At 44.3% G+C, this 13,060-nt stretch overlaps 1 protein-coding gene across 1 annotated transcript; it reads right to left on the bottom strand.

Moving 5' to 3' along the window:
- Nucleotides 1-4,274: 4,274 nt before the first annotated feature.
- LOC101989432 (polyadenylate-binding protein 1) lies at nt 4,275-6,916 on the bottom strand. The gene has a single exon (XM_005367046.3). The coding sequence runs from the start codon at nt 6,624-6,626 to the stop codon at nt 4,716-4,718; it is 1,911 nt and encodes a 636-aa protein (XP_005367103.1). The 5' UTR covers nt 6,627-6,916; the 3' UTR covers nt 4,275-4,715.
- Nucleotides 6,917-13,060: the final 6,144 nt, after the last annotated feature.

Below are 13,060 nucleotides of genomic sequence, written 5' to 3'. Positions count from 1 at the left end.
AAAACAAAAACAATCAAAACAAGCAAGCAAGCAAACAAACAGAAATGAGAAGCTGGGGAGGTGGCTCAACAGTTAGTTCATGAATTGCTCTTGCTGAGAACTTTGGTTCTAGAGCCTATGTGGGGTCTCACAGCATCCTGGAACTCCAGCTCCAGAAGATCTGGCTCCCTCTTCTATAATACATGAGGGTCTGCACTCATATGTGCATGTACCCACACACAGACACGTGCACACAGACAGAATTAAAACCATAAATCTTTTTTAAAAAAAAAAAAACACAAATAGAAAGGATAAAGAAGATATACTACAGCCATTCACTGAAAATGATGGGACTATAGATGGTAAATACCAAAAGCAAATTTGATAAAAGAAAAACAGCAAGACAGAAGGCTACGCATGTTTTTATAAAGTTTGCCTAAAGAGCCTCTTTGTGAAGCTCAGTGAGACAGCCTAGTGTCATCTCCACACTGTTCCCCTTTCCCTGCCCTCTGGTGTTTGGAATAGGACCAGGTGTCTTTCCTTCACTCCTCCCTTACTGAGCATGACCAGTTACATGAGCCTCCATGCACACAAGGGATGCTTGACTTTTTTTGGCTCACTCTTCTCTCCTGAAACCTCTAGTAGTATTTGGAGGATCATATAAGGTTACAAAAAGAGAACTGGGCTCAGGAAATAAATCGAGTGTCGTGTCCGTGACATGAATGAGACACACAGGAGAAAACCGGAAAGAGACAAGCCAAGAAATGAAAAGACAACCAGAACGGAATTTAACTTTGAGAATAAAATAAAAGAACCTTAAAAATCATAACAATGGCAGACTATCAGTATTGGTACATTACTGGCAAGAAATGGCCTGCGCATTCATCTTTCAAAGGCGTGTTCTCTCATTCCCTGCGCCTCTCTCCTCCTGTCCCAGGTAGGTGTCTGCCTGGTATTTATTCACAATGATGAAATGCTGCTTTTGGAAATCTGTCATGTTCCGGGCAGACCCATCTGGGAGATGCACTAGACCTTTCTCCATCATGAGAAAGGTTTCCTCACCTCTGAGTTTGTGATGAGTTTGCCTTGGATGTCTAGAGAAAAAGCGAAGATGGAAATTGAAGATGGTTTTGAAGAACTTGGACTTGGGTTTGGCTTCATGATTGCTAGTCAACTTTGTCATTGTCTTCTGTCCTTTGTGCAAGGATTTCATTGCCCAGACCACCTGGCTTCTTCACTACACACACACACACACACACACACACACACACACACACACACACACACACACACACACAGAGGCCCAGTGATTGTGATTCTTTTCTCTTCAATCCTGAAACAGGTTTCCTTTATTAAGCACATACGTTTGAGTTCGGCCACCACAGATTTTTAACTTTCTCTTTTATTTTTCAAGAGATTTTGAATCTCTTCTCACTTGTCAGAGGAACTTTCCCCCCCTCTTGAAGCAGGTTTCTTTTTGTACTCTCCAAGAACAGCTTGCAGGCTTGCAAAAAAGAGAAGCAGGGTTCTTTAGGGAGCTGTCAGAGAGAGCAGATGCAGCCTCAGCATGGGGCGCCTGATCTCCATGAGTGGCCCATGAACATTTTATTTGTAAAAGGAAGGACGGAGGCCTTCTCTTCTCCCCGTGGCTCGATTTGCATTTTATTAGGCACCCAGTAGGATGGTTTGTAAATTGACATCTTCACTCACAGATCTCCCTGTCAACCCCCAACCTACCAGAGGGCAAAACGCGGGGATCCTGAAAACAGCACAGAGTTAAAGGAAGCAGACTCCACAGCTCACAACTGTGGCTTTTTCTTCTTCAAAAAGTGCCTTTTGTTTCTGAGACTTCTGAGAGAGAAAAAAGGAGGGGGAGACTCTCTAGAGACAGATGGGGGCCGTCCAAGGTTCAGAAGAGGAAGCCTATTGCAAAGGAGGGAGGCAGAACAGGCTGGGATTACACCTCCTTTGGTAGCTGCGTGTTCTGGTATAAATAACTCACACTTGGCCTCTGTTTCCTCATGGCATGGGTCAGAGAAAAGCATCGAGCTTTCCTGACTATGTGCATTTGGCATTGGCCATTCATCTTCTCATCCTTTGTCCAGGATTCTCCCATCACACGCTGCCTCCATGCCTAAAGAGCTTCGATCTACCGCATATGTTGATAAATCTTCACTCATTCTAGAAACAAGGAAAACAAACCAGCCATGAAGAACTGATCCCTATTCACCCCACCCCCTCCCACAACACACTTCAAATTTACTTTCCTGAGAGCCATGCATTGATGGTTGGTTATCTTTCATGCCTGGGACTCTTTGGATATGTAGAGTTTGGTTGGTTTGGTCTGTGATGCACGTTGTGGATTGTTCTGACTGTGTGCAGTATGTCTGCGTCCTTCCCTTGGCTCTCCTGTGCATAGTTCAGCTTTCCTTCAGTACAATTTGAACTTAAAAGTAAAGCTACCAATGCATGACTAAGAAGACTGTACAGTAAAAGTGAAATTTGAGGGCAAAGTTAAACAGCGTCTTGTCTTTCTGAAGTATATATGAAGACTTCACAATGACATCTAACTTTCATGTATTTTTCATGTTTTATTTTTATATATATTGGGAGTTGAATTGGATCTAGTCTTTTCCTCTTTCCTTTTTTCTTTCTTTTTTTCTTCCTTTTCTCTCTCCCTCCCTCCTTCTCTCTCTCTCTTTCTGTCTCTCTGTCTGTCTTTCTTTTCTAGAATGATAAGTATCAATTGCTTCCCACCTTCTTCCTGCTGGACACAAGATTATGACTTCCAGATTTCTGAACCACCAAAGTCAGCCACCCCTGAGAGTGCCTTCTTCGGCTGGGGCTCCATCCTACTTAGGCTGCAGAGCTTCTCATCCCTTCATCCTCCTTGTGATGCTCGTGGCTGTGGAGCAGAGAGCGTGGCTCTGCAGTTAGTCTCCTTCTCCTCCATACTCCCTTCATGTCCCAGAAAGAACTTCATCTGAGCAGATATGGTGCTTTGCCGTGCTTGTTTGGTTATGCATCTCTTCATGAATTTTCTGGGGACAAAACCCAAATCTTATCTTTTTATGGCCGGAGCCGCATTAGCTGCTTGTGGAAGGCAAGCTTAGCACTATGTCAAGTGCAGTCCAGTGAAAGCAGTACCCGACGGGGCGAGTGCTCAGATGCATCCTTCTCTCTTCCTCACTTGCGTGCCCCTCAACACAGGAACAGTTGTGGCTAAATAGGGAAAGAAAGGCTGCTGGAAGAAAGAAGACCCATCCATACTCCATCCGTGTGCTCAGGCTTCGGCTGGTGAAGGGTGGCGCCGGAGGAGGCGGATGACATAGACAGGGCTAAGTGCTTACCAGAACTTGCACACGAGGGTGACAACAGTGAATCTGCTTTTGTTGACTTTGTGTTAACCGTGGCCAACACTTGCCCCTGCTCCCCATTCTTTCCCACTTGCCAAGGTGAGTGCTATGTGGGGGTGAGGGCCTTACTATCACAGTCAACACTATCACCAGCCATGCAGACTTCACCTCTTTACTCTCACCTTCCCGTTGGGGTTGGCCGTGCTTCTAGGGCCCTGTTATGCTCAGGCTATGCCTCCCCTCTTGCCCATTTCCCTTCTTTCTAAGCTCTGATTTCAACCCAGGGGACACTTCAGTTGATGACCATTATAACCACAAACTTGTTTTCTTCCACACTATTTTCCCCATTATTTTCAAAGCTATCTGATATCTTCTGGATAATATATATATTTTTATATATTATAATTTTATATATTATGTATATAAAATTACAAAATTATATCTCTGAGAAACAACAGCAAAAAAGGACTGACTACAGCTTTCCTACCCCTGCTTTCTTTCCAGTGTCCCCCCTTATTCCTGAGATGCTAAAACACAGAAGCACCCAATGCCTCCTTGGGGACAAGTAACGATGGGGAAATAAGGGTGAAACCAGGTATGGTTGTGATTCCAAAACTGCCCTGCCCTGCCCCGCCAGATGTCTAAGTTATATATATATTCTAGACTTGACTTCACCGGCTATGGGGAGTCAGAGGATTTTGGACATGTAAGAATATAATTGAATTGACCCTGCAGATTATTATGAATAAATAAATTCATTTATTTGTTTACTTGTTTCAGGTAGTGGTAGAACAGCACCACACAGGCAGTTATCTAGACACAGAAAGAACAAAGACAAACCCAAATGACTCCAATAAGTGGCCAAAGTTGTCCAGACTGACTGGACATCTCCCTGGTGAGCAGGATGGGGTCCCTACTTGACAGATGATTTCTTTTTTTTTCACTGTTTAAGGAATTTTTATTAAAGCAAGAATTTTATAATCCAAATTACGTTTCCTTGCTTAGTTATCAGTTCTGCTACTTAAAACAGAACTGACATCCCAAGCTATTTCACGGTAAAGAATTACAAAATTAAAGAAAGGAATGCTTTAAATTTTTGTACTTTGCTGAAAATTCTTTCCCCAGGGTCTATAAAACATTAATTTGTTTTTATATTTTACTATTTTTTTGTATTTTTTGTTGTTTTAAATCAAGTAATCTAGGACTAGCACTGTTTGCTAGACCTGGCATTTGCTCGGTACATAAGGTTCAAAGTTTCCTTTCCTTTTTTTTATTTATTTTATATTTTGCAATGTTTTTTCATAATATTTAAATTTTTCGATGTTTAGATATTTTTTTCTTCGGTGAAGCACGAGTTTCTTTTCGTGGCCCCTGATCAATTCAAACAGTTGGAACACCAGTGGCACTGTTCACTGCCTTCTGGGCAGCCTCTTTTGCTTGGTGGGCTTGTAGTACAGCTACAGCTTCATCAACCTTTGAGCGGAGAGACTCTGGAGACTCAAGCATGTGAAGTAATTCTGAGTTATCAATCTCCAAAAGCATGCCAGTGATTTTACCAGCAAGAGTAGGGTGCATGACTTGAATAAGAGGAAACAGCCGTTCACCCAACATTTGCTTTTGCTCTTGAGGGGGGGCAGATGCCAACATGGAAGCAGTTAGAGGTTCTTGACCTTGCACATGAACAGCAGGCTGTTGCATGGTAACTTGTGGCTGTGCATTAAGATGTTGCTGGGGATTGCGGACTCCCGCAGCGTATTTATACTGGGGAACGGTGCGGACAGCAGGAGTGGCTGCAGCAGCAGCAGCTGCAGGACGTGGACCCATGGTCTGTGTTGAAGTGTTAGCAACACGCTGTGTTGACATGACTCGTGGAACCTGTGAGGAAGCTGGTCTCATAGTACTGAACGGTGGTCTAGGAGCAGCTGGGCGGATAGCACCGGGCATGTTCCGGAATGGATGAGGTCTGGCACCCTGAGCAGTCCAGTGAGGACTTGGTCTTAGTTGAGCAATTTGGCTAGGAGGATAGTATGCAGCACGGTTCTGAGTCTGTAGGATAGCTGCCATGAAGTAACCTGAAGGAGGTGCTGGCTGGTAGGGGTTCATCACGGGGTTGGGCACAGCTCTCACGCTCGCCATTCTCTGCATATACTGGTTAGTGAGGTGAGCCTGGCGCTCTTCTTTGCGCTGAGCTAAAGCTATATACAGTGGCTTCGTGGCCACAATTCTGCCATTCATTTCCGTAACTGCTTTAGTGGCTTCTTCAGGGGAAGAGAAACATACAAAACCAAACCCTTTGCTGCGACCACCCTCCATCATAACCTTTGCACTGGTGATGGTACCAAACGGAGAGAACTCTTTCCGGAGACGCTCATCATCAATACCATCATCAAGGTTTTTCACATAAAGGTTAACACCCTGGTATCTGGTGATCCTATCCTGCTTCATCTGTTCAAATTTGCGCTTAAGTTCCGTCTGCCGCTCCACTTTTTTCTGAGCTCGACCAACATAAATCTGTTTTCCATTGAGCTCCTTTCCGTTCATCTCATCCACAGCTTTCTGTGCGTCTTCATGTCTTTCAAAGCTCACAAATCCAAACCCTTTGGATTTCCCACTTTCATCGGTCATCACTTTCACACTTAAGGCAGGCCCAAACTTGCCAAAGAGATCCTTAAGGCGCTCGTCATCCATGTCCTCCCCAAAGTTCTTGATGTAAATGTTGGTGAACTCCTTTGCCCTCGCTCCAAGTTCTGCTTCTCGTTCCTTCCGTGACTTAAATCGTCCAACAAACACTTTACGGTCATTTAGAAGCATTCCATTCATTTTCCCAATAGCTCTTTCAGCTGCTTCCTGCGTTTCAAAATGCACAAACCCATAGCCTTTGGAGCCATTTTCATCACAGACCACCTTACATGAAAGGATGTTACCAAATGCAGAAAACGTATCATACAATGCTTTATTGTCAATGGATTTGTCCAAATTTTTAATGAATATGTTGCCTACTCCACTTTTGCGAAGTGATGGATCACGCTGAGACCACATGATGCGTACTGGCTTGCCCTTTATAACATCAAAATTCATGGTGTCCAAAGCACGCTCCGCGTCCGCCGGTTGTTGAAAGTTCATGTACGCGTAGCCCAAGGAGCGGCGGGTGATCATGTCCCTGCAGACCCGGATGGAGAGGATGGGCCCGGTCGGGCTGAACTTCTCGTAGAGCATCGCCTCCGTCACGTCGGGGTGCAGGTCCCCCACGTACAGGGAGGCCATGGGGTAGCTGGGGGCGCTGGGGTTCATCTCGGCACCGGCTGCCCGCGGGGCCGCAGGCCGCGACCTTTCCCGTGAGAGGAGGAGAGCGAGTGGCGGGGCCGGGAGGGGGGGGGAGCCGGGGGGAGGGGAGCGGGGGCGAGCGCAGAGGGACAAAATTCAACCGGAATCGACGCGTACTCAACGGCCGTGGAACCGGGGGAGCGAGGCTGGCGGTGCTGGGTCCGGGCGGCAGGAAGGCCTCGGTCTCTGGGTTCCTTCTTGGAGCTGCGGGGCCGTGGGCGGGCGAGCGGGTCGGTCTCGGCTGCTTCACCGGGTTATTTTTTTTTTTTTATAGGTTTATTGTGACTTTATTTTTTTTTGTTATTTTTTTAATTAATTTATTTATTAAGGATTTCTGCCTCTTCCCCTCCACCGCCTCCCATTTCTCTCCCCCTCCCCCTATCATGTCCCTCTCCCTCATCAGCTTGAAGATCAATCACGGTTCCCTGACCTGTGGGAAGTCCAAAAAAAGAGGAAGAAAAAAAAAGTCTCCGGCGGGGGGAGGAGACGCGGATTTTTTGTAAAAATTTTTTTTGGTTTTTTTTCAAAGGATTTTTTTAGATTTTTTTTTGAATTTTTTTAATAATAAATGTGTGTTCCGAAGCCGGAGCACACACTCCGCACTCTCAGCACTAACCGCCGGGGAGAAGGGGCGACAGATGATTTCTTGTAGTAAGGAGGAGGCTGCCTGTTGGTTCCTGGCTGCTTAGCCCTGAAATAATCACACAGAAACAATATTATATAAAACACTGCTTAGCCTGTTAGCTCTAGCTTCTTATTTGCTAACTCTTACATCTTAATTTAACCCATTTCTAGTAATCTGTGCATCACCATGTGGCTGTGGCTTACCCGCTAAAGTTCCATCTGGCTCTAGTGGGGCTATGTGGCTTCTTTCTACTCCACCCTTCTTTCTCCCAGCATTCAGCTTAGTTTATCCCACCTAACTAAGTTCTGCTCTGCTATAGGTCTAAAGCAGTTTCTTTATTAACCAGTCGTATTCACAGCATACAGAGGAGGATCCTACATCAATTTCTTTGATATTTTAAATTCATATATATATATATATATATATATATATATAGTGCTAGGGGGGTCAAACCCTGTGCCTAGCATAGGCAAAATGAGTGCTCTACCACTGAGCTATACCACTAGTCTCTGTTACTTTCTTTAACTGAGCCATTCTGGCACTTCCCATACACTTCAGTGATCCATATCTTATTTCCACGCAATACCGTTAGCTGACCCCTGCTGCATGCTTGCTTCACATGAACTGACAGCAAAGCAGAAATTGATGATGCCCACCTAGTTGAGGATCTGGTAAGGCAAATCTTTGAAGTTCTATCATGTTGGCACGCTGAAGTTATAGTCTTTAGCTGAAGAACCAGAGTCTCCGTGGATCAACACAGAGAGCACAGGTTCCTTTCAGACTCAAAAAGATGTCCAGAGAGGCATAGATTGGACAAGGGTTAAGCAGTGGGCACATCCTGGCTAGTTTTATGTCAACTAAACACAAGCTACAGTCATCTGAAAAGAGGAAACCTCAATTGAGAAACTGCCTCCATAAGATCCAGCTGTAGGACATTTTCTTAATTACTGACTGATGGATCTCGGGGGTCTGCCTGACTTGTTCGTCCATACTTGGAGGCAGAGGTGAGGATTAAAAGGAAATAGACAAGAGACTACAGATAGAATTGGGAGGGTATCCAGAGAACACGGTGATTCACCCTAAGTTTATTACCCAAAGATCTTATATACTTAAATCCAAAAGAGGGGGAAGGCAAAAGACTTCCTTGCCATGACACAAAAAACAAAGTAATTTCCCCCTCACATCTCAAAACATCAAGTAACCACACCCTAGGTCAAAACATCCTTTTGTCCAGGACAAGACATTCTGTGGTCACACCTTAGGTCAAGCATCCTGTCCTATAACCTTGAAGGAGCTAGACTAACTAGGTCTGAACTCTCTGACCTTTAGTCAAGGTGGAGCAGATCCACTTCTGTGGGCTCCTACAGATGGAGGAAGACCCAGCTCTTTCTTAGGCTGGTTGTCCTAAGTTATATTAGAAAGCAGGCTAAGTAAGCCATGATGAGCAGGCCAGTAAGCAGCACCCCTCCGTGGCCTCTGCATCAGTCTTGCCTCCAGGTTCCTGCCCTGTTTGAGTTCCTGTCCTGACTTCCTTCAGTGACGAACAACAAAATGAAACTATAAGCCAAATAAACCATTTCCTCTCAAACTTTTTTTTTTGGTCAAGGAGTTCTGTTGTAATAATGGCAACCCTTACTGACAAAGGTCTGATCTCCAAAATATATAAAGAACTCAAGAAACTAGACCGTAAAAGGCTAATCAACCCAATTATAAAATGGGGCACTGATCTGAACAGAGAATTCTCAACAGAAGAACTTCAAATGGCCAAAAGACACTTAAGGTCATGCTCAACTTCCTTAGCGATCAGGGAAATGCAAATCAAGACAACTTTAAGATACCATCTTACACCTGTTAGAATGGCTAAAATAAAAAACACCAATGATAGCCTTTGCTGGAGAGGTTGTGGAGAAAGGGCTACACTCATCCATTGCTGGTGGGAATGCAAACTTGTGCAACCACTCTGGAAAGCAGTGTGGCGGTTTCTCAGGAAATTCGGGATCAACCTACCCCTGGACCCAGCAATAGCACTCTTGGGAATATACCCAAGAGAGGCCCCATCATACAACAAAAGTATATGCTCAACTATGTTCATAGCAGCATTGTTTATAATAGCCAGAACCTGGAAACAACCTAGTGCCCTTCAATGGAAGAATGGATGAAGAAAGTATGGAATATATACATATTAGAGTATTACTCAGCAGTAAAAAACAAGGACTTCTTGAATTTTGCATACAAATGGATGGAAATAGAAAACACTATCGTGAGTGAGGTAAGCCAGACCCAAAAAGAGGAACATGGGATGTACTCACTCATATTTGGTTTCTAGCCATAAACAAATGACATTGAGCTTATAATTCGCGATCCTAGAGAAGCTAAATAAGAAGGTGAATCCAAAGACAAACATATAGGCATCCTCCTGAATATTAACCTTCATCAGGCGATGAAAGGAGACAGAGACAGAGACCCACATTGGAGCACCGGACAGAAATCTCAAGGTCCAAATCAGGAGCATAAGGAGAGGGAGCAGGAGCAAGGAACTCAGGACCGCGAGGGGTACACCCACACACTGAGACAATGGGGATGTTCTTTCGGAAATTCACCAAGGCCAGTTGGCCTGGGTCTGAAAAAGCATGGGATAAAACCGGACTTGCTGAACATAGTGGACAATGAGGACTACTGAGAACTCAAGAACAATGGCAATGGGTTTTTGATCCTACTGCATGTACTGGCTTTGGGGGAGCCTAGGCAGTTTGGATGCTCACCTTACTAAACCTGGATGGAGGTGGGCGGTCCTTGGACTTCCCACAGGTCAGGGAACCCTGATTGCTCTTCGAGCTGACGAAGAAGGGGGACTTGACTGGGGGAGGTGGAGGGAAATGGGAGGCGGTGGTGGGGAGGAGGCAGAAATCCTTAATAAATAAATAAATTTAAAAAAATGGCAACCCTTACTAAGACAAGGCGTAAGGTTTCCTTTCGATACAAACATGTCCTCCACATGAGGAAGCCCTGTTGGCCAGTCATGCAACCACACAGTAGGCACATTTTGCACTAAGTAAAAAAGCACCCTGTGAAAAATCACACTGTAAACATGCATGGGTAACACTCATTTCATCTCTAAGTAGAACAAGTTTGTCAGCCACTTTGGTATCAGACCCCCAAATTGTTGAGGAAATGTCCAGACACCAGTATTATACTAGAAATTATGGGTAATTGGGAACAAATGAAGTAAAATGCAAGACCAATACCTTCAAGATACTTTAAAAACTTAGGGCAAATGAAATCATAACTGGGAATCAAAAGAGACTCCATGAAATCTGTGTAGATCTATCTATCTATCTATCTATCTATCTATCTATCTATCTATCTATCTATCTATCTATCTATCTATATATCCATCCATCCATCCATCCATCCATCCATCCATCCATCCATCCATCCATCCATCCATCCATCCATCCATCCATCTATCTATCTATCTATCTATCTATCTATCTATCTATCTATCTATCTATCTATCTATGTGGCCCAGCATGGCTTGTGAGTGTTAAAGGGTGGGTAGAGGAAAGAGCTAGAGGCCTAGAGGAGGCTTTGTGAAGAGGCAGCATGCCGTGAATTCAGCATTAAGAACGATGGAGTGATATCTGGTCTAGAAGGGGAATAGAAGGAAAACACAACACCAGGAGAGAAGGATGCCAAGAGAGGCACATGCAGCCACTCTTCTCAATAGCACTCATCCCTCATCTCAGCAGATCACAGCATCAGCTTGGGTACCCACCCTAGGTGAAGACATGGATGTCCACATCCTGCTCTAAAGTCGTTTCTGTCTCCAAGCCCTGACAACTAATTTAGGGGAAGACTTATTTGAAACAGCGGCTAGAAGCTGACTCTCTGATCGGCACGGTGTGCAGATGTGAAGCCAGGAACTGCCAGAGCTACGCGAGAGAAGCCAGGAGAGATGGAGGCCAGGCCAGAGCAGCGCTCCGCCGAGGTCCTCATAGAAACACAGAGCAGTTGTCTGGATCAAACCCCACCTGAAGCCTAATCAACTTGGAATTTGTTAGTTTCATGATACAACAGCAGCCTCTCTTGGGTGGGGATTTTGTTCCTTGTAGGGAAACAGACACGTGGGGAGAGCTATTGTAGAAAGATGAGCCATGATTGGATGGAATGCGGAGATCTCACGGAGGGCAGGTTTTAGACTATGGAGAGAGAGGCTATTGAACAGCTGAGGTTGGTTAATCAGGGTTTTGATGCTAGGCTGAGACAGATATTCATAGGTAGACACTAATACCCTTGCTTGATAATAGGAAAAACTTACTAAACCTTTTTATAGAGATGTAGGAGTGATGCTGGCCACTAAAACCCTGCATCAGAAATTGTATAATGAGCCTGGGGAAGCCTCTTTCTGGTCTCTTATGCTTTCTTTTTTTCTCCCAGAAGATAGACCCAGAGGGGCCAATTAATACCTCCCCAGGCTTTCATTTTGCCCGACAGCATCTTCCACCAGGCTTCTGGAACTACTCCCATAAAGTTTAAAAGTTTCTGTGTATAAGTTTATGTGTTTCCTTGTAAAATGTATTTGCTATATTGCTTCTGTTTGAAATAAAACGTGTTTCCTCAGTTATAAATATGAGGTTTAGAAGAAAGCATATTTCTTGCAGAAAATTTATTCCCTGTCACACATTTTGAAGTTTGTTTTCCATTTTTCTTTATCTCTGCTCCTTCAGAACACTGTTTGTTTTTTGCCATTATGCAAGATTTGCAGCCAAACACTCTATGGTGTTTGTATATTCTTCCTTAATCAGATAAGAATGTCATTCTAAGCTTTATCTGGAAATTTCCATAGCAAGTATAGTTTAAAATAATTCAAAATAGCACCATGAAAGGGACCAACCTCAACTGGAGTAAATATGTTTGTCAATAGGAAACACAGACCCTATACAGACCCACGAGCTGAGGTACGACTCAAATCTCAAAGACTTTGGAAGATGTCCACTTTTCAAGTCATGATATATAATAAGAAGTAATAGCCTGAGCCTTGCTATTTATTTCACAGCGGGATCTCTACATTGTAGGCTGTTGTGGGACACTAACTTGGATTCTCAACACCTGCCATCGTGATAGCTCTGAGTATATACCACACTGCCCCTAATATTCCTTGGGCAGAGCTTGATGGTATTTGGGTTTAAGGTTGGAGTTGGGTTAGAGTTTGGGTGCCTCAAAAAGGGGCTGTTTACTCTTTCTAAGTTCAAAGGACTCGTTATAGTTTACTTTAGTTTTTTCATGATAAGGTTGAAAAATTCCACCCTTTGTTTCTCCTCAATATAGTTTCTTAGTCTACTGTTTACATAAGAAGAAACCCATAATATTTCGATGGGAAGGTCTAGATTTGTCCCAGCAAACAGGATTTCCGCTTTAGAAAACCCTATCATGATGTCCTCATGGACAGTTGTCCCGCCAGCCAGCCTGCTACTGAGTCACTGTTTATAATGGATGCGGAGGGCTGAGTTGCTTCCAGGAACTGAGCCACCGGTGCTGATTCCAGCAGAGTCCCAGCATTCTAACTTGGCTAGCAATCAAAATCTCAATTAGACCAGTGTTTGCAGATCCTCTCAGAGGGAGGACCACGGGAGCCAGAAATCAGCAGAGATGCTACCAGATGAAATGGTTCTGCCGAGGCTAGCTTTTCCTTGTTGACTGCAGGGCTTTCCAGCTGCTGCCTCATGCCATACAACTGCGCAAAGAAAAAGCTTTGATAGTGAACGAAAGTCTCTCC

The sequence above is a fragment of the Microtus ochrogaster genome, unplaced genomic scaffold (genome assembly GCF_000317375.1).
Source record: "Microtus ochrogaster isolate Prairie Vole_2 unplaced genomic scaffold, MicOch1.0 UNK15, whole genome shotgun sequence".
Taxonomy (NCBI): domain Eukaryota; kingdom Metazoa; phylum Chordata; class Mammalia; order Rodentia; family Cricetidae; genus Microtus; species Microtus ochrogaster.
This window is presented reverse-complemented; position numbering and strand designations above follow the sequence as displayed.